We start from the raw sequence: 25,853 nt of genomic DNA, 5'->3' as shown, positions 1-25,853 counted from the left end.
TCACACTGTGACTACCTGCACCACCTTGCTTTCATTCTGCCTCTAACTCAGATCTTAAGCCACCTGCTAAGGAGTTTGGACTTGTCTCTGGAAGAAATGGGGGTTTCTGGAAGATTCTTTTTAAAAGCTTTGAATAATGGAAAAATTTAATCATCTACAAAATGAGAGAGAAGAGCGTAATGGACGCTTATGTACCCTTTGCTCAGTTTCAAGAATTATTAACTCATGATCATTTTTTTTTTCTGTAATACCACTTATATCTCACTCCCTTATTATTTTGAAGCAAATCCCAGGCACAGTGGCACTTCTTATATAAATATAACAGTGTGTAATTCTTAAAGATAAGGGCTGTCATTGAAAATATACAGCCTACGTCATTGTCATACTGAAAATGATAATACATTAATATCATCAAATGTCTAGTCAATGATTAAATTCACAACCGTCTCATAAAGGTCATAATTTATTTCCACAGTTTTGGTTTGATCCAAATAAGGCCCACAATTGTGATTGGTTGCTATGTCTCTCTTTCATCAATAAATCCTGCCTTCCCATCTTTCTTTTAATGGCTCTTTTTTTCCTTGCAATCTATTTGTTGAAGAAACCAGTCTGTTTGTCGTGTAGCGTTTTCTTGGTCTGGCTTTTGCTGGTTTCATTCCTGTGGTGTTATTTAACACCTTCTTTGGTCCTCTGTACTTCCTCTGACTTGATAGTTGGTTGTGGAGGCTTGATCAAATTTGGGTTCCTTTCAAGGTGTCAAGGCTATTTCACAGGGGATGGTGTACCCTTCCATCAGGAGATATAGTATCTGGTTGTGTCACACCTCACGATGTTGGCAGCCACGGATGGTCAGTGCCAAGACCCACTAACCCATCAGGGGATGTAGTATGGTGCTCTTCTATTTCCCACCGGGCCATCTTCATTTACTAGCTGGAAAACCTGTATAAAGATGGTCATCCCATCATCTCATATTTGGTCACCCAGTGATACACCTCATAAAATAAAGGCAAAAAAAGATCAATCAATCAATCAAGAATTTTAAATCTTCCTATTTATCTATTATTTTTCAAAATAATGTGTTGGTTTGTTAGCATCCTCCAGTAGAGACAAATGAAGTTTTGTGTTATTGCTTTGTTTTTGGTATCATAATTAACTCATGAGTTTGAACGATGTAATTCAGTCCATTGCAGTTATCCTTACTGATGCTCAGTTTGCTCCATCTTTGGCCAGTGGGGGCCTCACCGAGGGGTTCTGAGTCCTTTTCACAGGACCCATGTTTGTCTTTGACAGCATCCTTGCTATCTGGTATGACAAGATATTCCAGGCTCATCTTTTATATTTTCTAACTCACACCTGGAATTAACCACTTCTCCCAGAAGCCTTCATTCTTTTCGGTGGAAATGGGATTTAGCAGCCACAGTCTGAGCACCTGGAAGACTCTTAAGCAGATTTAGGTCTGCTTCTGCTCCTTTGGAGGGGGGCAGGCAGTTTCGCCTGGCCTGAATGACTTCCAAAAGAGTGGCAAGAGACTGTGAGAAGGGCAGGGGTGGCCAGTGACCATTTAGGAGTTACTGTGACAGGCTAGGAAGAGATGACAAGGGTCTCGATCAAGTCTTAGGTGTGGGGATGGGAAAGAGGATCAGAGTCAAGAGAAACTTTAGAGACTAAATTTACATAGTCTGATTTGGCCATTCAAGACAGTAGGGCCTAAGGTCAGTAAAAGATGACAGACCTGGGTTCAAAGCCTATCTCTGTCACTTATCAACTGTGTGATCTACATCTCATTACCTAACTTCTGAGACTTGGTGACCTGAACTACACCGTGGGATTGGTACAGTCTATCTCATGGAGTTGTTAGGAGGATTAGATGAAGTTGCAAATGAAATGAGCATCATATAATGTGTGATACCTACTACAACTAAAAATTACAAATGTGGAATCTCCATCCCACAACAGCATATTTAGCTTTATTTAGAATATGAAGGGGTCGGCCTATCTGCTCATGGACTATTAGTAATGGATGCTCCAGCATTTGCCTAAACCACATTTTATTGATTATTTTATTGAAAAGATGATATAACAAAGTTAATGTTGCCAAAGGAAAACAATTCGTATATTCTTCTGAGGGCCATTTTTTCTTATTTGATAGGTAGGATGACAGATTTCATTATAGAAAAGCTTAGAAAATTGCTCCCATAAGTGACAACCAAGGTATTGAAACAAAGTATCTCAAATACTGATCAGTTAAGTCAGAGTTTCTTAAAATACTACCCAAGACGGTTGTTCTGATCAATGATTTATTTAGCACTCTGGTTTTATAAAATATAATATTACTTTAAGTCAATTCCTTCCCAGAACCTTCCTGGCCCATTACATCAGTGATATCCTGTAAACCTTTCTGAGGTTATTTGCTTTTTCTAAGATGTATTTTTTGAGGGCTCCATCAGAAGGATTTCATGACTCAAGATTTTGAGGACAGAAGTAGCTATCCAGCAGTTATAACAGCTACATTGTTGATAAAGAGGGATTAAAATCTTGATAATATCTTTACTTTTTTTTTTTTTTCTTTTTAAAATTTTTTTATTGTTATGTTAATCCCCATACATTACATCATTAGTTTTAGATATACTGTTCCATGATTCATTGTTTGTGCATAACACCAGTGCTCCATGCAGAACGTGCCCTCCTCAATACCCATCACCAGGCTAACCCATCCTCCCAACCCCCTCCCCTCTAGAACCCTCAGTTTGTTTTTCAGAGTCCATTGTCTCTCATGGTTCTTCTCCCCCTCCGATTTCCCCCCCTTCATTCTTCCCCTCCTGCTACATTCTTCTTCTTCTTTTTTTCTTTCTTAACATATATTGCATTATTTGTTTCAGAGGTACAGATCTGAGATTCAACAGTCTTGCACAATTCACAGCGCTTACCAGAACACATACCCTCCCCAGTGTCCAGTCACCCCATCCCTCCCACCCCCCCCACTCCAGCAACCCTCAGTTTGTTTCCTGAGATTAAGAATTCCTCATATCAGTGAGGTCATATGATACATGTCTTTCTCTGTTTGACTTATTTCGCTCAGCATAATACCCTCCAGTTCCATCCACGTCGTTGCAAATGGCAAGATCTTATTCCTTTTGATGGCTGCATAATATTCCATTGTATATATATACCACAACTTCTTTATCCATTCATCTGTTGATGGACATCTTGGCTCTTTCCACAGTTTGGCTATTGTGGACATTGCTGCTATAAACATCGGGGTGCACGTAGCCTTTCGGGTCCCTACTTTTGTATCTTTGGGGTAAATACCCAGGAGTGCAATTGCTGGATCATATGGTAGCTCTATTTTCAACTTTTTGAGGAACCTCCATACTGTTTTCCAGAGTGGCTGCACCAGCTTGCATTCCCACCAACAGTGTAGGAGGGTTCCCCTTTCTCCGCATCCCCGCCAACATCTGTCATTTCCTGACTTGTTAATTTTAGCCATTCTGACTGGTGTGAGGTGGTATCTCATTGAGGTTTTGATTTGGATTTCCCTGATGCCGAGCGATATTGAACACTTTTTCATGTGTCTGTTGGCCATTTGGATGTCTTCTTTGGAAAAATGTTTGTTCATGTCTTCTGCCCATTTCTTGATTGGATTCTTTGTTCTTTTGGTGTTGAGTTTGATGAGTTCTTTATAGATTTTGGATACTAGCCCTTTATCTGATATGTCATTTGCAAATATCTTCTCCCATTCTGTCAGTTGTCTTTTGGTTTTGTTGACTGTTTCCTTTGCTTTGCAAAAGCTTTTTATCTTGATGAAGTCCCAAGAGTTCATTTTTGCCCTTGCTTCCCTTGCCTTTGGCAATGTTTCTAGGAAGAAGTTGCTGCGGCTGAGGTCGAAGAGGTTGCTGCCTGTGTTCTCCTTTAGGATTTTGATGGACTCCTGTCTCACATTGAGGTCTTTCAACCATTTGGAGTCTATTTTTGTGTGTGGTGTAAGGAAATGGTCCAGTTTCATTCTTCTGCATGTGGCTGTCCAATTTTCCCAACACCATTTGTTGAAGAGACTGTCTTTTTTCCATTGGACATTCTTTCCTGCTTTGTCAAAGATTAGTTGACCATATAGTTGAGGGTCCATTTCTGGGCTCTCTATTCTGTTCCATTGATCGATGTGTCTGTTTTTGTGCCAGTACCATACTGTCTTGATGATGACAGCTTTGTAGTAGAGCTGGAAGTCTGGAATTGTGATGCCGCCAGCTTTGCTTTTCTTTTTCAACATTCCTCTGGCTATGCGGGGTCTTTTCTGGTTCTATACAAATTTGAGGATTATTTGTTCCATTTCTTTGAAGAAAGTGGATGGTATTTTGATGGGGATTGCATTGAATGTGTAGATTGCTCTAGGTAGCATTGACATCTTCACAATATTTGTTCTTCCAATCCATGAGCATGGAACGTTTTTCCATTTCTTTGTGTCTTCCTCAATTTCTTTCATGAGTATTTTATAGTTTTCTGAGTACAGATCCTTTGCCTCTTTGGTTAGATTTATTCCTAGGTATCTTATGGTTTTGGGTGCAATTGTAAATGGGATCGACTCCTTAATTTCTCTTTCTTCTGACTTGTTGTTGGTGTATAGGAATGCCACTGACTTCTGTGCATTGATTTTATATCCTGCCACTTTACTGAATTCCTGTATGAGTTCTAGCAGTTTTGGGGTGGAGTCTTTGGGATTTTCCACATAAAGTATCATATCATCTGCAAAGAGTGAGAGTTTGACTTCTTCTTTGCCAATTTGGATGCCTTTGATTTCTTTTTGTTGTCTGATTGCTGTGGCTAGGACTTCCAATACTATGTTGAATAGCAGTGGTGATAGTGGACATCCCTGCCGCGTTCCTGACCTTAGGGGGAAAGCTCTCAGTTTTTCCCCATTGAGAATGATATTCGCTGTAGGTTTTTCATAGATGGCTTTTATGATATTGAGGTATGTACCCTCTATCCCTATACTCTGAAGAGTTTTGATCAAGAAAGGATGCTGTACTTTGTCAAATGCTTTTTCTGCATCTATTGAGAGGATCCTATGATTCTTGTTCTTTCTTTTGTTAATGTATTGTATCACGTTGATTGATTTGCGGATGTTGAACCAACCTTGCAGCCCAGGGATAAATCCCACTTGGTCGTGGTGAATAATCCTTTTAATGTACTGTTGGATCCTATTGGCTAGTATTTTGGTGAGAATTTTTGCATCCATGTTCATCAGGGATATTGGTCTGTAATTCTCCTTTTTGATGGGGTCTTTGTCTGGTTTTGGGATCAAGGTAATGCTGGCCTCATAAAAGGAGTTTGGAAGTTTTCCTTCCATTTCTATTTTTTGGAACAGTTTCAGAAGGATAGGTATTAATTCTTCTTGAAATGTTTGGTAGAATTCCCCTGGGAAGCCATCTGGCCCTGGGCTTTTGTGTTTTGGGAGATTTTTGATGACTGCTTCTATTTCCTTAGTGGTTATAGGTCTGTTTAGGTGTTCTATTTCTTCCTGGTTCAGTTTTGGTAGTTGATACATCTCTAGGAATGCATCCATTACTTCCAGGTTATCTAATTTGCTGGCATAGAGTTGCTCATAATATGTTCTTATAATTGTTTGTATTTCTTTGGTGTTGGTTGTGATTTCTCCTCTTTCATTCATGATTTTGTTGATTTGGGTCATTTCTCTTTTCTTTTTGATAAGTCTGGCCAGGGGCTTATCAATCTTGTTAATTCTTTCAAAGAACCAGCTCCTAGTTTCGTTGATCTGTTCTACTGTTCTTTTGGTTTCTATTTCATTGATTTCCGCTCTGATCTTTATTATTTCTCTTCTCCTGCTGGGTTTAGGCTTTATTTGCTGTTCTTTCTCCAGCTCCTTTAGGTGCAGGGTTAGGTTGTGTACTTGAGACCTTTCTTGTTTCTTGAGAAAGGCTTGTATTGCTATATACTTTCCTCTTAGGACTGCCTTTGCTGTATCCCAAAGATTTTGAATAGTTGTGTTTTCATTTTCATTGGTTTCCATGAATTTTTTTAATTCTTCTTTAATTTCCTGGTTGACCCATTCATTCTTCAGTAGGATGCTCTTTAGCCTCCATGTATTTGAGTTCTTTCCAACTTTCCTCTTGTGATTGAGTTCTAGTTTCAAAGCATTGTGGTCTGAAAATAGGCAGGGGATGATCCCAATCTTCTGGTACCGGTTGAGACCTGATTTATGACCTAGGATGTGATCTATTCTGGAGAATGTTCCATGGGCACTAGAGAAGAATGTGTATTCCGTTGCTTTGGGATGGAATGTTCTGAATATGTCTGTGAAGTCCATTTGGTCCAGTGTGTCATTTAAAGTCTTTATTTCCTTGTTGATCTTTTGCTTAGACGATCTGTCCATTTCAGTGAGGGGGGTGTTAAAGTCCCCCACTATTATTGTATTGTTGTTGATGTGTTTCTTTGCTTTTGTTATTAATTGCCTTATATAATTGGCTGCTCCTATGTTAGGGGCATAGATATTTACAATTGTTAGATCTTCTTGTTGGATAGACCCTTTAAGTATGATATAGTGTCCTTCCTCATCTCTTATTACAGTCTTTGGTTTAAAATCTAATTTGTCTGATATAAGGATTGCCACCCCAGCTTTCTTTTGGTGTCCATTAGCATGGTAAATGGTTTTCCACCCCCTCACTTTCAATCTGGGGGTGTCTTTGGGTCTAAAATGAGTCTCTTGCAGACAGCATATCGATGGGTCTTGTTTTTTAATCCAATCTGATAGCCTGTGTCTTTTGATTGGGGCATTTAGCCCATTTACATTCAGGGTAACTATTGAAAGATAGGAATTCAGTGCCATTGTATTGCCTGTAAAGTGACTGTTACTGTATATTGTTTGTGTTCCTTTCTGGTCTATGTTACTTTTAGGCTCTCTCTTTGCTTAGAGGACCCCTTTCAATATTTCTTGTAGGGCTGGTTTCGTGTTTGCAAATTCCTTTAGTTTTTGTTTGTCCTGGAAGCTTTTTATCTCTCCTTCAATTTTCAATGACAGCCTAGCTGGATATAGTATTCTTGGCTGCATATTTTTCTCATTTAGTGCTCTGAATATGTCCTGCCAGTCCTTTCTGGCCTGCCAGGTCTCTGTGGATAAGTCTGTTGCCAATCTAATGTTTCTACCATTGTAGGTTACATATCTCTTCTCCCGAGCTGCTTTCAGGATTTTCTCTTTGTCTCTGAGACTCGTAAGTTTTACTATTAGATGTCGGGGTGTTGACCTATTTTTATTGATTTTGAGAGGGGTTCTCTGTGCTTCCTGGATTTTGATGCCTGTTTCCTTCCCCAAATTAGGGAAGTTCTCTGCTATAATTTGCTCCATTATACCTTCTGCCCCTCTCTCTCTTTCTTCTTCTTCTGGGATCCCAATTATTCTAATGTTGTTTCGTCTTATGGTATCGTTTATCTCTCGAATTCTGCCCTCGTGATCCAGTAGTTGTTTCTCTCTCTTTTTCTCAGCTTCTTTATTTTCCATCATTTGGTCTTCTATCTCACTGATTCTTTCCTCTGCCTCATTTATCCTAGCAGTTAGCGCCCCCATATTTGATTGCACCTCATTGATAGCCTTTTTGATTTCTACTTGGTTAGATTTTAGTTCTTTTACTTCTCCAGAAAGGGTTTCTCTAATAACTTCCATGTTTTTTTCAAGCCCAGCTAGTATCTTTAAAGTGATGATTCTGAACTCTAGATCTGACATCGTACTAATGTCCGTATTGAGTAGGTCCCTGGCAGTCGGTACTACCTCTTGTTCTTTTTGTTGAGGTGATTTTTTCCGTCTTGTCATTTTGTGCAGAGGAGAATAGATTAATGAGAGAACAAAATGCTAGCAGGGTAACAACGTCCCCAGAAAATATACTCTAAACAAATCAGAAAAGACCTGAAGCAGTGGGAAAAGAAAGGGAAAGAGAGAAAAAAGAAAAGGAAAGAAAAAAAGAAAAAAGAAAAAGATAAAGATAAAAACAAACAAAAGCAGGACAAAACAAAACAAAACAAAAACAGAATGTGATCAAATATGATCAGGCTGGATTATAGATTAGTGCCACACACTAGATTTTGGGTGTATTTTGGTCTGTTAAAAGAAAGTCCCTCCCAAAATTTTAAAGAAAGAAAAACTTATATATGTACAAAAATAAGGGTTGATATGATGAAGGGATGGAATATGACTGTAAAGATGGAAATTATAAAAAATTTTTAAAAAGGATTTGATAAGTTGTTTGAAAAAAGAAAGAATAGGATTAAAAAAAAAAAAAGAAAGAAAAAAGGGAGAGAATGTGATCAGGCAGGGGAGTAGAAAAAAACCATACACTAGAGATTTAGAGTATATTTTGATCTGTTAGAAGAAACTATCTCAAGATTTTAAAGAGAGAACAACTTATATATATATGCCAAAAATACGGGTAACTACTATGAAGGGATAGAATATGACTTTAAAAATGAAAAATAAAAATGTTTTTTTTAAAAAAGGGATTGATAAGATGTTGGTTGAAAAAGGGAAAAAGAAAAATTCAAAAAAAAAGAAAAAAGGAAAAAAGAAAAAAAGACAGTTAAAAAAAATAATTAACTTTGAAAGACTAAAGAATCATGGTAAAAAAGCCATGAATTCTATGTGCAGTATTCCCCTAGCGCTGGAGTTCTGCCGTTCTCATTGATCGGTAAACTTGGTCTTGGCTGGCTGTTCTCGCTGATCTTCTGGGGGAGGGGCCAGTTGCCGTGGTTCCCAAATGTCTTTGCCGGAGGCAAAATTGCCCCACCCTTGCCGGGTCCGGGCTAAGTAATCTGCTCGGGTTTGCTCTCCGGAGCTTTTGTTCCCTGCAAGCTTTCCGTACAGCTTTGGAGGCGGAGAGTAAAAATGGCGGCCTCCCAGTCTCCGCCCCGGAGGAGCCGAGAACTCGGGGTCCCGCTCCTCAGTGAGCCCCCAGAGAAAAGCAGTCAGTCACTCCCGTCTCCCCGGTCTCCGGCCACACTCCGCGCTCACCCGGCCTGTGACCGCGCCTTTCTATCTGGCACCTGACCCCGGGTGGAGTCTCCAAACCCAGCAGATCCCCGCGGTGAGCTCCCGCACCTCTCCTCCCGGGGGAAGAAGGTGAGTCTCCCCGGATCTGCCACTTGTTGGGTCCCTGCTGGAGGAGCAGTGGCCCGACTGTGCCGCGGATCACGGTTTATAGCAACCCCGAGCTGAGAGCCCGCGCCTGGGCTCCGTCTCTGCAGCCGGCTTCCCTGCTCCGATACCTGGGAGCTCTGCCGCACTCAGGCACCCCCGGTCTTTCTGTGACCCCGAGGGTCCTGAGACCACACTGTCCCGCGAGGGTTCCACCCCCCACTTCGCCACCAGAGTGACGTCCCTCAGCGGAGCAGACTTCTAAAAGTTCCGATTTTGTGCTCCGTGGCTCTATCACTTGCCAGAAGCGGCCGATGGAGGCCCCTCCCCCGCCGTCTATCCTCCCGAATATCGCCTCAGATTCACTTCTCCGCACGTCCTACCTTCCAGAAAGTGGTCGCTTTTCTGTTCAGAGAGTTGTTGCTATTCTTTTCTTCGATCTCCTGTTGAGTTTGTAGGTGTTCAGAATGGTTTGATCCCTATCCAGCTGAATTCCTGAGAGGAGACGAAATCCAGGTCTCCTACTCCTCCACCATCTTGCTCCGCCCCTATCTTTACTTTTTTAATTGTGAAGGCAATACAAACTATTTTAACAATTTCAGACAAAAGAAAAGGGCATAAAAAGTGAAAGTAACCCAAAGCTCACTTGCCAGAAATAACCACCGTATTCTTCTAAACGATTTTCTCTACAGGCACACACATAAAAGTGTTTTAAATATTTCATCACAATGTACATTTATTCTGTAGCTTACTTTTCTGATATAATTGTGAAATATAAAGTTACACTTACTAGTTCAATATACTGTAACCACTTAATGTGTTCATACATAAACAAACCAACCACCTCCTACTTCTAAGCAGTTGCTTGGTGTTGCCCAGTTGAATGAACATTGAACGTATGCTAGTTTATCGGACTAGCACTTTATAGTTAGACATTTACGTGATTTCCAATGTATTAAAATTTTAAAAAGTTCTTTACCAAAACAAACAGACTCTGAATCAGTTCTGGGTGGGTGATAGATACATTCTTGTCAATTTCTGTGCCTGTTTATAGTTTCCATAAGAAAAAAAAAAAAAAACCAGTGCTTGAGGGCAGCTTTTAAAAACTGTTATAAGGGCACCTGGGTGGCTCAGTCGTAAGTGTCTGACTTCAGCTCAGGTCATGATCCCAGAGTTGTGGGATCAAGTCCCACATCGGGCTCTCTGCTCAGCAGAAAGCCTGATTTCCCTCTCCTACTCCCCCTGCTTGTGTTCCCTCTCTTGCTGTGTCTCTGTCAAATAAATAAATAAAATCTTAAAAAAAAAACTGTTATAAAATAAAACATGACTGTCACTTACTGATATTTAATTTTTTTAACAAAAATTTAGCTGTAAATTTCTCCCCCTTTATGATAACCCTCCATACTCAAATAGTTCTCAGTGATGTAATAATTTCCCCTCCTTCAGTAGTGACCCTTGCCTTTGAGATCTGGGGAAGCTTCTCTTGTCAATGCATGTGGCTTTTCCTTTCTTTTCTTAAAAAATGTACTTGAGTCACTTTATTGAGATAGGATACACAAATATAAAGTGGTGCAGCAACTTTGGAAAACCGTCTGACAGTTCCTCAAAAATGAAACCTAGAATTACCACAGGCCCTGCTTTCCATTTCCTTCGGGAACACAGTCCCTCCCACAGAGGAGAGGTGGGGGAACGGCCCCCTGTCCTCCGGTGTCACGCTCATACCACCTGACGCAGTGGCCCCCAGCACCAGGACAGGCTTATTGCCCTTGGCCATTCCCCAGCTTACAGCCCATGCTGCTCTCCTTCAAGCTGCCTGAGCACCCGCCCCCCTCAAAAATGGGCAAGTGGACCTCACTGAACAAGCAAGGCAGATGTTTTTAATATAAAGTGTCATCTTTTCTGTTCTTTGGTTTGTTTATAGGTTGCTCTGCAAGTACAGTCTTCAATTTTACCATTGTCCCTGAGGCTTCAAGCAAGTATGTTGTTATTTCCTAAACTCGTGTTCTTTTTGGCAGCTGCTAAATACTTAAATGTTTCTATCTGAGCCAGAAAGTACATGAGTATTTGTTGGATGATGAAGCTGAGGGCTATGCCAGCCTGGGTGATTGTAACACCAGCCCTGTCGGGGGGTCCGCCCTGCAGTGTTGATAAGAAGCATTCACAGGAATGCAGGTCTGATTCTAGCCAGGATTCAACCACTTCGAACTATTGCTTGGACTACAGCACAATTCAGAATCACCAGTGGACGCACAATGCAGAGTCTTTAAGGCCAAGAATACTCCCATTCTGTTCTTCAGTTTATTGGTGACTAACTTACGCTCTCAATACTCAGCATTAGAATTTACTTAACTTTCTCAAACATCACTGGAAAACTGCCCGTCATGCTTCCTTTAGACTCAAATCACTTTTTATCATCAGGTTATTTTTAGTTATTCAGAAAATTCTCAATGTTCAAATAGTGGAGGTATCTTTATCTTTTCTAGCTGAGCTCAGAGGTGACATTTTCTTAATTGGCCAGAGAACTTAAAACGTTTCAGCTATGTCTTTTTTTTTCTTTTTTTCTTTTTTTAACGTTTCAGCTATTTCAAAGTGATATCCATGGAGGTGGGGAAAGGCTTACATTTTTAAAAGAAATGTTTTGTAAGTGCATAGCTCAAAAAAGAGCTGATTTTAAAATTTAGCTTTTGTAACCCTCAATGAAAACTAAAGGCTGACTCACATTTTTTTAAAAAGCTATTTGGAAACACTAGACATAAGCACCTGATAGTAAGCAAGTTTGCCAATGTCTCATTTTTGGGTGATTTAAGGCAAAATTTGAACTAAGTCTTCATTTTACCAACCCTCAAAAATGTGTTTTTTAAAAGATTTTATTTATTTATTTGAGAGAGAGAGCAAGAGAGAGAGCATGAGCGGGGAGAGGGGCAGAGGGGGAGGGAGAAGCAGGCCTCCTGCTGAGCAGGGAGCCCGATGCGGGGCTGGATCCCAGGACTCCGGGATCAGGACCTGAGCTGAAGGCGGACGCTTAACCGACCAAGCCACCCAGCACCCCTCAAAAATGTATTTTACTCATTCGGTTCAACAAATATATTTTGAGTACACCCTAAGTGCCATGTAGTATTTAGCACTGGAGCTACCACAGAAAATAAGAGACAAAATCCCAGGGGGGCAGGGATGGGTAAGGGATGGAGGGAGATAGACATTAAAGAAAAAGTAGAGGCAAAAGGCAGTTAAGGGGCACTGGGAATGTGATGTTGTTCGGTGGAACAGGCTGCAATTTTAAAATGCTGGTCATTGAGAAGGTGACATTTGAGCAAAGGTTTTTTGGAGGTGAGGGAATTAGCCATCTGAAAAAGTATGTCGTAGACAGAGGAACCAGCTGCTGCATGCTATAAGGAAGGCAGTGTGGCTGGTATAGGGTGAGCAAAGAAGAGGAAGAAGCCCAGGTCCAAGAATGAACGGGGCAGCAGCTCACGTAGGTCTTAATGGTCACTTGAAGAACTTGGGATTTTGCTCTGAGTGCAATGGGAAGCCATTGCAAAGCCACGAATTGAGCAATGACATCATCTGCTACATTTCCATTGGATCAATTGTTGCCATGTGGAGAACAGATTTTAGGAGGGAAAGGGTCAAAGTTGGTAGACCTGAGAGAAGGCCACCGCAGTATTCCAGGAGAAAGAGACAGTGGTTCACCCAGAGCGAGAGCAGTGGAAGTGGCAAATAGTGTTTGAATCAGTATCTATTTTAAAGGTAGGGCAAAGAGATCTGGAAGGATCGGATGAGGGGTGTTGGAAGTGAGGGACTCAGAGAGGACTCATGATTTTCAGCCTGAGCAACTAGAAAGTTGAATTGACATTAATTGAGATGGGGAAGGCTTCATCTGGAGCCTCCTGGGGGAGGGAAGTCCAGGAGTTCAGACTTGGACATGCTGAGTTTAAGATGACTATTAGATAGTCAACCATTGATTTCTTCTGACCAAGTCAAAATTCATCATCCTCAAAGAATGAAAATTCTCTGAGGGTAGAGTTCTGTCTAATTTGTTCACTGTTGTTTCTCCAGAGTCTTGGACAATGTTTAGTACATGTAGGTTCTCAATTAAAAATTAATTTAACAGGGCGCCTGGGTGGCTCAGATGGTTAAGCGTCTGCCTTCAGCTCAGGTCATGATCCCAGGGTCCTGGGATCAAGTCCCACATTGGGCTCCCTGCTCCTTGGGAGCCTGCTTCTCCCTCTGCCTCTCTCTCTCTCTCCCTCTCTCTGTGTGTCTCTCATGAATAAATAAAAATTAAAAAAAATTAATTTAACAGATATTTGCTAAGTACTCATTATGTGTTTTGCTCTGTTCTACATGCTGGGGACACAGTGGGGACAAAGCAGCTAAAATTCCTGCTCTTCCCACACCTTACAATCTAGTAGTGGGATGCAGGCAAGCAAATAAAGTAAAATAAATTAAACCTTCTATTTGTTGGCGTACTTGCTTAACAAACATTTGTTGAATGCTTACTCACATGGTAATCAATGTATATATCATAACCCAGCAAGATAGAAAATTGAGATCTTGGAGTTGGCATTCCATGCCAGCTTGACTTAGCCAAAGCCCGTTCCAGCCTTGTTGCTTCTCACAAATCTCAACCTCAGGCACCTGGGTGGCTCAGTTGATTAAGCGTCTGCCTTCGGCTCAGGTCATGATCCTTGAGTCCCAGGATCGAGTCCCACATCGGGCTCCCTGCTCAGTGGGGAGTCTGCTTCTTCCTCTGACCCTCCCTTCTCTCATGCTCTCTCTCACTCTCTCTCTCAAATAAATAAATAAAACCTCAAAAAAAATCTCATCCTCACCTGATAAATATCAGGGCTGTGCGCCTCATCCTATAAGCATGTAAAGGGGAGTCTGCTCAAAATAGGACTCTTTGAAAGGAGGTCTAGGATGGCTGCCTTGAAGTGAGCACCCCCAGGCCACTCAGCCCTCCTTAATGGATCCAAACTAAGCAGCAAATTCCTTTTGACATCTCGAAGCATTTTCTCATTCTTTGTCCCCTTTTACAATGCTGAGGATACCTTACTTACCTACCACTAAGGGCCACCACATTGTTTCATCAGAAAGGCTCAATTTGCAACCTTTTACAAACCTAAAAAGGTGTACTAAAGTAGGCTTTATATTCATATAAATTTGAGGAGGAATCACTTATCCCAACCCCCACCCGTCCACCCAAAATGAAACTTGATGCATCTTCCATTCCCAGCAGCAGTAGCAAGGGGCTGGTTTGGTCTTCAGTAGCCCCCAATAATTTTAATTATTACCCCCTATTATCCTTCCACCGCCACCACATTCAGCCATCTGATATTCTCTCCGTCTCACGTAACAGACCACCCCCGGGCTTTCCCATGTATCCTATGCAGAATTTCTGCAACAGCCATGACTCCTTCATACTGTCCATTTCTTACCCAGTTTCCACATGTAATTTGATATCACACTTAATTCCCCACCAACATTTTCTAGAATATAAATGATGAATAATCTTATAACCTTGAAAACTGATCATTCTTTCTCTTGCTAAGACCTGTCTAAACAGCTCTTGGAAAAGGAGAATTCCAGGGCTCTGTCCTCTTGAATGCTGTCCCTATCAAATTGTAATTTTTAAAGACACAAGATCCAGGGTTCCTCATTGGTTGGGTGATGGCCATATTCATCTTTTTTTTTAAAAAAGATTTTATTTATTTGACAGAGAGAGAGAGATAGCGAGGGCAAGAACACAAGCAGGGGGAGTGGGAGAGGGAGAAGCAGGTTTCCCACTGAGCAGGAAGCCCAATGTGGGACTCGATCCCAGGACCCTGGGATCATGACCCGAGCCAAAGGCAGACGCTTAACGACTGAGCCACCCAGGCACCCCCATATTCATCTTGATGTTGCCTCTCATGCAGCAGATCCACCGAGAGCAAGAATTCCTCCCCTGGCAGGGTGTGTGATCCACCAATAACTTGCCTCTTTTCCCAGGCCAACAAAGAGATGTTCAGTCCACCAGATTTCTTTAGGACCCTCTGATGAACAAACTGGCATCAAGACTCCCCTGTATCGAAATTCTGAGACATACTGAAATCCTCTCGTAATTTGACATAATTTGACACACTACAGGAACTCAGTAGAACGATGGCATCTTAAATATTTCCCTAAACACATATAGACAAGGCATTGTAGCTTTTGTACAGTGAAGAAAGAGAGCATCCTTTTATCCTTATGATAATTGTTACTGTTCTTCCTAAAGAATCCAAATTACAGTACAAAGCAAGAATCACATGCCATGGAGTGTATAGCAATCAAATAAATGTTCAACACCAAGTAGAATGGTATCTGTCTGCTGTCCATCTGTAGGATCACAAAAACTTTTCTAACAGAAACTAAAAAGATTTCGTAAGAAGCAGAAGCACCCATAGTAATCCATCACAGAATGTGATAGTAGGTGAACAAACTGTCAGTAATGAGGTTATACTTCTGGACAACACAAAACTGGTAAGAATAATCATCATTTAAAAGGTAATATGTTTTAATCACCCCATTCAATCACGGCCAAAAACACATACACAAAATCAAACAAAATTTTCTCTCCTCCAATTCTTTTCATGTTCAACTCAAGTTGAACTCAAGTTCCTTTGTCCTTATCTCCTCCCTGATAGAAAACAAAATCAGGTGTCAGAATTTGGACTGTAAGTGGAAGATATTATCATCAAAGTTGTATTCTACCACTCACCTTCTTTCGAATCGAAAAGATGTGTTTTCCAAATATCACACCGGTAACTTGCCACAATTTCTTTTCCACTTAACAGTTACCTATTCACAGATTTCACAGATTCTGCCATAGGTATAAAAATGCAAATTTCTACCACAGTCTAATTGCTTAAGGTTTTTTTTTTTTCCCCAATTGGCCTTGAAATTCTAATATGCTGCTTCAGGCTTTATACCTACAGATTTCAAGTGTACCAATAGACCTACCCTGTAGGAATTATGTAAACCTTATATAATTAATATTTGTGAGATGTATTAAGATCCTGGCACTGGAAAGAGCATTGAAATCCAAACCTATTCTATAACTTTCTTTTTTAATTAGCTGCCAGCTGGATTCTAGAAGGCTTCTAGTTCCAGCTCCCAGGCAAGAACATTGCTACCATTTAAAATACGTATACTGTTTTTTTTTTTTAAAGGAAAAGTCACAAGAGGCTAAGGTAATGTAGCTTCAGGAAGCTTACAGAAATCCCAGATGTTCAGAAACACGTAACAATGCACAGTTAATGGAAATGCAATCAGAGGGGTGCCTGGGTGGCTCAGTTGGTTAAGTGTCTGACTTGATTTTGGGTCAGGTCATGATCTCAGGGTCCTGGGATTGAGCCCGGACTCGGACTCCGGCTCCACACTCAGCAGGGAGTCTGCTTCAAGATTCTCTCCCTCTCCTTCTGCCCCTCCCCCCCCAACTCCAGCTTGCACGCATGCTCTTTCTAAAATAAATAAATAAATCTTAAAAAAAAAAAAAGGAAATGCAAGCAGATTAAAAATGTTTCATTGGAGAGCTGTTTCTGAACCATATTCCTTGCAGTTGCTATCCTAGAGACAGCTGCTCTGAAATCTCCCTGTCTTCCCATGAACAGACTGAAATGGAGCAGGGCAACTAAAGTTAGGTGAGGTGGGGTTCAAGGTAAAGCGAGTCCTATATCAAACCCATTGTATAGATGAACCGCAGATGAAAGGCCAAATGTAGGGTTTCCAGATAAAATATGGGATGCCCAGTTAAATTTGGATTCAAGATAAACCATGAAGAATTACTTAGTTTAAGTGTGTCCCAACTATTGTGTGGGACATGTTTAGAATTCACTGTTTATTTGAAATTCAAATTGGACTGGGCAATCTGTATTTTTATTTGCTAAATCTGGCAACACTAGCCAAAGGAAAATTAAAACAGCTTATTTTCAATTGATATTATACTGCTCTGCATCAATGGAAAACACAGATGAAAAGAATTATTTAATTGTCCATTTTGTTGTAATGATTTCTATTACTTAAAAGTGGCAAAGGTCTCAAAGTTTATAAATGACATTAAAACAGGTAAAAGGCAGGTCAAAGAAATGGGCTATGCTGGTGTAAGGATGATGATGAACGTTTAAAGATCCACACATCAGAAAAGCTGCTGTTACATGAATTCTGTCATTTAAATAATTTAAGCTGTGACTAAAAGCAAAGTAATGCCGCACACAAATCAGTCTTAATCAGTCACCTTAACTGGGTGATAACCCATGAGCCCTGCATTTCCAAGTAAAAAGCCAGCATTACCTAAGGCACACACTTACTACTTGCCTACCTCTTTTGAGAACTGCCACTGTCTTCTAATGAAACATTAATTTTTTTCCAAACAACTGTTTCAGTATCTTATTAGCAAAGCAAATATTTGATTTCTAAACTAACATGTCCAGATTAAGTGACAGATACTTCCAAAAGGAAGCAAATTATTATAAATGCTACGGCAGGGTTCCGTTCATTTGGATGGTAAGACAGCCAATCCCTCTTGAAAATATTTCTAAAATGTCCCTCTCCATTGTTTCCACCTCCCCACCTCCCCACTCCCACAGGGAAAATTATTGCTTAAGAAAGTCTGGCCAAAGAGGGTAAATACTTGGCCAATATTTTCCTTATAAAAACACACGCACAATTAGACCTGGCCCAAATGCTCAAGGTACATTAGAGATCTGGCCATTACTGATGCTTCTAGGCTTTCAAGAGAGCCCTTCTGGATCATTCAGGTACCAGGAGCTGCCTTTTCCTAAGTTCTTTGATCGGAATCATCTAAAATTTGTGGCTCTGGGAACCTGACTTAAAGGTTTAGCTGAGTTGGGCTTCTGAAACACACCAGTTTCCAAAAGACTTTGCGGAAGAAATAAAGTCCTTCGTGAGACTCTACTTCTATTTGTTCCAGAGCATTCCTTTGGACTGTTGTGCTAAATCTGAGCTGGCACATTATTAATCTTTTCAAATTAGGCATTTAGTAGGCTCAGCTGAATATTTTCTTAATTTGCACATTAAGGTTTGCCAAAACAGCTGGCCCTGTGCTGGAATATCAGTTGAGATCTTTGATTTACATAGTCTAAGCACAAATGTAGAAGCTCTGCTTATGAGAGGATGACCTAATGGGTACCAAACACTAGTAAACGTTATTAATAAGATTAATAGAAGCAACAGTGGCTAACACTTATTGAGTGCTTCCTATGTCCCAGGCGCTGTGAGTATATTTAGTCATTTAAAACTTTCAATAAACTTATGAGGTTTTATTTCCCCGATTTTGTGGATGAGAAAACTGAGAATGGTTAAGTTACTTGCCCTAAATTACACACTTAGTAAGTAGTAAAATTTAGGTTTGTACCTAGGCCATCTAACTGCAGAACCTACGGGCTTACCACTTTGCAACACTGCCTCAGTACGTGTGTCAGATAACAACGAAGAGCTTCCACCTGCTCAGGTCAGATTTCATGGGAAGGAGGTGTCACTTCTTGGACTGTGATACAGACTTCAGAGGAATGGGAGGTGACCAGGCTAAAGGAATGGGAGTAACCCTTTACCCCCACTCCCAAACAACCACAGGCAACCTTGCTGTTCTCATAAATGTGTGGGCAATTTTGGTTTATTTTTAATATGCTTATGATATGATTCATGAAAAGGCTTTAATATGCTTATGATAAGGTATTGACATATATCAGGATCTGTAGTGACAACAGAGCCGTACATGTGTAGGGTGGGGTCTCCCTTCAATGATAAGGACATTCTAGATGTTAGTCACCCAGAGAAGAGCGATCTGACAGGCCCAGAACACAGATAGGATCTCTAGCTGGGTGGCGGACTGGAGTCTAGCTCTCTTGGGTTTGATCACCAACGGTCAAGACATCGGCCTAGGTAATGGGGTGGGATGTGATGGTCTCTCTGCGGAGGGAGCAGGGACAGACAGGGCAGAATCCAGGGCAGGAAAGTAGGATCATGGGGTTTGTGCCTCTTTTTACCTACGCTTCTTTCCCTTTTGTCCTCCTTGAGTGTTGGAAAAGGCCTTTTGAGAGTTCCAGTATATCTCCGATGTCTCAGTGAGGGAGTTTCTAAATAAATGGGGACACAGAACACCAGAGGGGGGTAATGATGGTGGTGGGTAAAAAGAAGAGAATCCAGAGGGGAGAGAGAGAGAGATGAAGATGGAAGCTTCCTTCAGCCTGCCATCCTCCCTCCCTCATCAGTTCTGTAGCCAAAACTTGGGGGTGCTGCCTTGTAATTTAATTCGGAGGCAGTATTCCTATGCGCTTTGTACATGGAGATGTTTGAGAATGGTCTGTAAACCAGCCATGATAGTTCATACCACAATCAACGTTGAAAGAACTGAAGACAGTCCAAGCTTTCTCTCTTCCTTCTTTTTAAAATACAAGTGAATAAATGTAGAGATCATTGTTGTTGACAATGACCACATATTTGCAAGTATCCATTATACAGGCAGGAAAAAATGCTATGTATATATTGAGTGGATTTATTAAGCTAAAAAAAGGTCCCCTGCCAAACCCCATTCCTGGCTCAAGAAAGTATCACCTTAAGAGTTTTACTGGAGGAGTAAAAAAGAAGAAGGAAGAGTAGGTGGGGGGAGGGGGGAGTGGAGGAGGATGAGGAGGAAGAGGAGAAGGAGAACAGAAAAGCAGCAACTGCTGGGTGAAACCAACCGGAGCTTTACCAGGGAGCTGGGGGATGAGCCACAGAAACACGCAGGCCACTTTCATTTCAGGAACCCTCACCCCTCTCTCCTTTACCAACACAGCAGTTTTTTTCCCTAGAAAAATGATATTTTGGTTTCTGAAAACACCCTACTTTGGGGATGCAAAGAGTCTCCTGAGGTATTTATGCCAATTTTTATATTATTTTCCTCACAATTTATTGCAGTAGCTCTAACAACACAGGGATCCCTAAAGAGGGATGGTTGAAGCTTCATCGCTCTGTTTGTAAGACGTACACAGAAACATGAACTATGTCTTCTGGGGTCCGGAGAGCCCCAGAACTGGGAGGCTGTGATCGTCTTGGTTCTGACCCCCCCCCCCACGTGTGCATGGATGAGGCTGCTCAGTGGGCCCACCAGCCCCCTCACTCCAGCGATGGACAAGGGCAATATTCTCACCCCCAGAACAGCTGGACTAAGCTCTAAAACTGACCAAGAAAAAAAATTGTTGAGCTCCTTAGGAAAAAAAAAACCTGCTACCTACACTGCCTGGGAGGGTTAATCCGGGTATTGCCAGCTGCCAGAGCTGTCGATAAAAATTAAAAAGACAAGCCACAAGATGAAATTAGCCAACAAACCCACCCACTGGCTCTGCAGGCTCACTCAAGGTTTTCTGAGCCTTGGGCTTCATGGAAAGATTTCTAGTGAGGAGGAAAGTAAAGGCACCTTCCATGTCGTGTGGTAAACCTCTCTTGCTTGGAGGGGTACTGGAACTCCCTCACACGGCAATCCCGTGGTTTGGGATGCGGCTGTTACACCTGCTGGGATCCTGGCGCTCGGCTGCGGAGCCAAAGCCGCCAGAGTGTTCGGGAACCGTCTGCGGACGCGACTGAGAACAGTGCGGATACCAAAACGAAAAGGGGGTTTTCCTCAGGCTTTCAGCAAGTAAAGGAAGAAAACAAAAACGAAACAAAACACGCTATAATCTTAAGTTGGGAAACTTTTCCTCAAAATTGCATTATCCTTTGTGAGCGGCCAGGAAACCCCCAGCTTCTTTTCGAGGGATTGTAACGACCTGTGTCCACAAGAACAGGAACCCAAGCAATTCAGGAGGAAAAAAGTCACGGACTAGAAGCATGAGTCAAATCGGCTTGTGCTATGTGGCTTTGGAACATTCTTATCGAAAACATACCAGTGTCCGCTCACTCGGGCTGCTCGTTCCACTGGTGCCTTATCCATGGTCGGTTGTCCCTTGTAGGGCTGCATTTTCTGGAAAAACTGGGTGCCCAACACCAGACTGAAAGCGTTGTTTGAACGTCTCCCGGCCCCCACGAAGCCGAGCTCAGCCCTCCTGCTCCTCTCTCCGCAGCCCCTGCCAGAGACGCCGCCGTTCGTCCCGAGACCAGCGAGGCGCGCGCGCGGAAGCCGTCCAGAATTGGTGTCGGGGGCGGGGGCTAGTTCTAGCCAACTTGACAGTTTCTGCCACTGCACACATTTTTGGGAGGCTCCGGGCCGCAGGGTAGAACTGCAAACCCAGGCGGTGATCGCGAGCTCGAGCCGGGTTCAGGCAGCTGCCGGTGGGGCTGTTAGTGCCGCATCATCCCCAGCGCGCAACCACGGAGGGACGCCGGAGACCCGGGACCCGGGACCGCCAAGTCCCGGGCGCGCGCGCAGCCACTGCTTAGAGCCTTCCAGATTGCGATTCTCCCCGCCTCTCCCGGCCCTCCGGGGGTCCAACCGCCTCAAGAAGTCTGCTGCCCGACTCTGGCAGGGTGTGCTCAGAGACCCGAGAAGCCTCGAGTCGCACGCCAGTCAGTGTCGCCCACCCGGGGTTCGAACGCGTCGCGCAGCCACCTGTTCCACAAAGCCCGGAGTTTGTGTGGGCGCGGGCTGCGGCAGGAAGGACCCCGTCATCCCCCCGGTCCCGCACGGCTCAGGATCTCGACAGGCTTACACCACCCCAAATCCAAGTGCGCACATACCTTCACGCAACTCCGGAGGCTCCCCCCACTCCGGCCACCGGCGCGCGGTGACTTACTTCCCGGTGTCCCCGCTTCAGCCCCAGCCCCAGCCCCAGCGCTGGCCACCGGGGCCCAGAGCGCGCCCGGCCCCTCCGGGAGGACGGCGCCCCCAAATACCTGCCGTGAAGAGGCAGAGAGCGAAGAGAGTCTTGCAGACCATGGTACCCCGGTGTGCGGTGCCAAGCTTCGGGACTGACCGAGCGCTCGGAGCGCGGACGGCTCCACCTCTGCCGGGCTGGCGGCCGTGGGAGCCGGGAGGTGAGGGCGGCTCTGCGCGCTCGGCCCGCGCGGCTCCGGCTGCTCCGGCGGCGGGCGGAGAATCGAGGCAAACGCGGCGCGGCTCCGTCAGCTGCGTGTCGTCCGGCGCCCGGCGCGCTTCTGCTCCATCCCAGCCGCCCGAGCCCGGGCCGCCTCTGCCGCCGCGCCGGCCCCCAGCCAAACCCCTCCCACCCGGGCCCCGCGGCGCTGACTCGGCCACCACCCCCCCCCCCCCCCCCCGGCCGCCCCTCTCCCGGCGCTCGGGTCCCGGGAGCCTCGGCCCAGGGCGGCCTCTGCTGGACAGTCAGGGCGCGAGACTCGAGTTTTGACGGGGTTCAGCAAAGGTCCGGGGCGTCTAGCACCGTGCTGGGAACTGAGGGGATGCAAAGAAGTGTGAGCGGATCTCTGCCCCCGGGAATTTATCTCAACTTTTCTTATGCGAGTTTACAACAGGTGAGCATATGCCATGTTAGGCGTCACTTCGAAGAGCCAAGACCCCACTATTGCAAAAGAGAATACACATTCCTTGCCAAGTATGAGAACCTTTTCCTTCATTTCTTCAAATGTTCCTGCGTGTACTTTAAACTCTCCCACACATTCAACCCCGCTGCACTTCCTGGTGCCTGAGCCAGGATGTCTTTTATCCTTTTCAGCTTCTACCAGAAGAAATACTACTAATGTCTGGTGTATGGTGATTAACGTAACATAATAAAAAAAGGAAGTAATACTAATGTCTGGTAATAGTGATCATGGGATAACTGAGCCAGGCAACCTCCTAGGTGTGGTATCATGACTCCTAACAATCTTGTGACATAGGAATTATTATTATTCCATTTTACAGACGAGAAGACCAAGGCATAGAGAAGACAAGTAATGTGCTCAAGGTCACATAGCTGGTAAGGACTGGACCCCATAATTGAACAGTTTGTGCACCAGGGCCATAAAAACAAAGGCTAACATGTCCTGAGTGATTGTTGTGTGCTGGGCAATGGTGCTGTACAGGTATTAACCAAGTGAAGTTCTCACAGCAATCCTTTGAGGTGGGCACTATTATACCTTCATTTTCAGGGGAGGAAATGGAAACACAGGGAGGTTTAAGTACTTGTCCAAGGCCACACAACTAGCGAATGGTACAGATAGCATGCCTGCCCAGGCACCCTGGGTCATGCCCTGTCCCATACTCCCTCTCCAAAGCCCAGAGTTTCTGTATGTTCGCACAGATCAAAGCTGACCTTGCACTTAGTCCTCCCCACCACCTTAGATTTGCTTATTTCTCACACCTCTATCAGATCAGATGCCAGATCACCTCCAATATCTCTGTTAGTAGGAGCCTGCTGGTCCCCTAGTCACCAGAGCTGGAAAGTGACTGGAATTAATGAGCCTTCCTAAAGAATCAATTAGCTCAGGACCGTTTGTAGACCTGGGGAACAGCTTTCTTTTTCCTGTGGCTTCTTTCTCCTGTACCAGAGCCTCAGGTTTCATTTTGTCACTTGTTTGGGTCTTATCACTGTACCTGTGACCACGTCCATTCCTCTGGGTGACCCCATCCTTACCACTTGTGCAGCTTGTCTTGCTTCCGCAACCAGATTAAACTGGACTCACAGTTTTGATGGTTTGTTTTGTTGTTGTTGTTGTTGTTTGTTTTTTGGGGGTTTGTGTGTTTGTTCTTGGTTTTGGTTCATTTGTTGATCATTGTTGGAATTTGGAATGAGAAGTAAAAGATATCACAACCAAGTGCTTATCCCCCTTCCCTCCTCTCTGGCCAGAGAAACTGCAAATTCAATTTGTTAAACATGTTTTCTGAGTGCTATTGACCTTGAGGTTTTTCCAGTTTCTAGTGTAATCTATATGATTATGAAGAATTTCTGTATCTGAGTTGTGGTTGTCATGGGGGCAAGGGCCACACACAGATGAATTTTATATATAAACTAAAATTTGTATATTTATATGTAAAAGTTATATAAAGCAATGGTGCCTTTAAATAAGGGCCATTTAAGTAACTAACTCTATGACAGAAATAAGGGTTTTTCAAAACCCCTGCAAAGAAAAAAATATTCAATTGAAATTCAGCAAAACTTTAATGGAACCCCTCTGGAGTGCAAAGCATGTGTGACTCTGATTTTGATACCTAAGATGATGGTTTGGTACCCAAAGGATGGTGATCCCCACTTCTGAATCATTTAAAATTTCCAAAGGTTTTCACTGTACACAGAATAGAGTTGAAAATGATTGATTTCTTTAACTGAAATCATTCATTTTTATTAATGATTAAAACTTCCAATATATTAATTTAGTGAAAACATATTTGATCAGTTACTAGGTGCCAGACCTTATGCTTGGCTGTGGGAATGTCACAGGTTGTAATAGTCAGGGTAGGCTAGGTTATGCTACTGTCATAAACCACCCCAAAGTCTCAGAGACTTAAGCAATAATGATTTCTTCTTTGCTCATCAACATCTGCTGTGGATCCAGGTCATTTCCCAGAGTAGCTATCCTCTATGTCAAGGGCCTCAGTGTTGCACCTCCATATCAAAACCTGCTTTCACACTCACTGAGATAGGGAAAGAGAAGTGGAGAGTTCCGTGCAGCCTTAGGTCTCTTACCCGGAAGTGGCACTTCCGCTCACATTTCATTGGTTAAAACAAGTCAGTGGCCATGTGCAACTCCAAGAAAGCAAGGAAGCACAATCTTCTCCTTTGCCCAGATGAAGAGGAGAGCTAGAGAGCAGGGAACAGTTGTGATGTATGCCACAGTGGTTCATTGTCTCTGCCATCAGGAAGCTTATATTCTAGTAGTGGAAAGTCAAACGTTGAATGAACAATCAGAAAAATATATGCAATAATTTATGATGTTAAAAATGGGGAGATGGGAGAAATGGGTGAACTGTTTTTGCATTTCAAATAAATTGAATTTGTAAAGAGTTTTAAAATATATGCAATAAGTTATTACATTAAATACTATAAATAATAATACCCACTAACATTTATTGAGCTTCTGCTATGTATTAGGAATCGTTCCAAGCATTTTATGTAATCTGTTTAAACTTTATGCCCCATAAGGTTATATTAATTTTACAAATAAAGAGCTGAGAGATACTTAAAGAGACTGTAAGTGTGAAGGAAACCAAAAGTATGAGATATTACATTAGGGGGACTCACACTCCTCAGTGGGGCCAGGGATGGAATTTGCATGCAACTCTTTAGTCACGCCTTATAGCAAAAACCAGTTTCTTCATAGAATTCTCTTAGTTCCTTTATAATACTCCACTGGGATAAAATCTGAGATAAATCTGACTTTTGCTGACTTCCACTCTTTTTTGATCACTGTTAAAATGAATTTCTAAGGTTGTAGACTTTCAACATCTTATAAAAAATTGCCCTTGGTTGACTTAGTTTTCGACATCCTGAATTTATTGTAATTTACAGATAATGTCAAATAATATATGTTAAAGAATATAGAAGTGTTAGCTTTGGGCTCTTGGATTCTTCCTAACCTAGGAGAGACAGAATAACTTAGTTGAGAGAGCTGGGTGAAGCAGTATTGTGAAGTGGCTAGAGGCTGGGTTCTCATGTCTCGCCCATGGCCCCTGAAGGCTGGATTCGAATCTAGTTTCTACCATCTACTCACTGAGTGACTCTAATTACTTGGCACCGCTATGTCTCCGTTTCTTCCTGGCATTATTGGGAGGATTAAATGGATTATATATGTAAAAAAAGTTGGCATTTTCTCAGTG

General features: G+C 42.8%; 1 protein-coding gene and 1 long non-coding RNA gene across 2 annotated transcripts in view; both read right to left on the bottom strand.

The window, feature by feature from the left end:
• Positions 1-22,292, bottom strand: part of PARM1 (prostate androgen-regulated mucin-like protein 1) — a 113,279-nt gene extending 90,987 nt beyond the window's left edge. The window contains exon 1 of the mRNA XM_036078001.2: positions 21,980-22,292. Coding sequence (XP_035933894.1) covers positions 21,980-22,022 — 43 coding nt within the window. The 5' untranslated portion in view covers positions 22,023-22,292. The remainder of the gene's footprint in view (positions 1-21,979) is intronic.
• On the bottom strand, positions 448-21,485 carry LOC118526633 (uncharacterized). Its single transcript, XR_004912705.2, has 2 exons — positions 21,034-21,485; positions 448-992 (listed from the first exon to the last, which is right to left on the bottom strand). It is a non-coding gene; the product is annotated as an uncharacterized LOC118526633 (long non-coding RNA).
• Positions 22,293-25,853: the final 3,561 nt, after the last annotated feature.

This window comes from Halichoerus grypus, chromosome 3 (genome assembly GCF_964656455.1).
Source record: "Halichoerus grypus chromosome 3, mHalGry1.hap1.1, whole genome shotgun sequence".
NCBI classification, from domain to species: Eukaryota; Metazoa; Chordata; class Mammalia; order Carnivora; family Phocidae; genus Halichoerus; species Halichoerus grypus.
The sequence above is the reverse complement of the archived record's forward strand: the minus strand, read 5'-3'. Positions and strand labels throughout refer to the sequence as shown.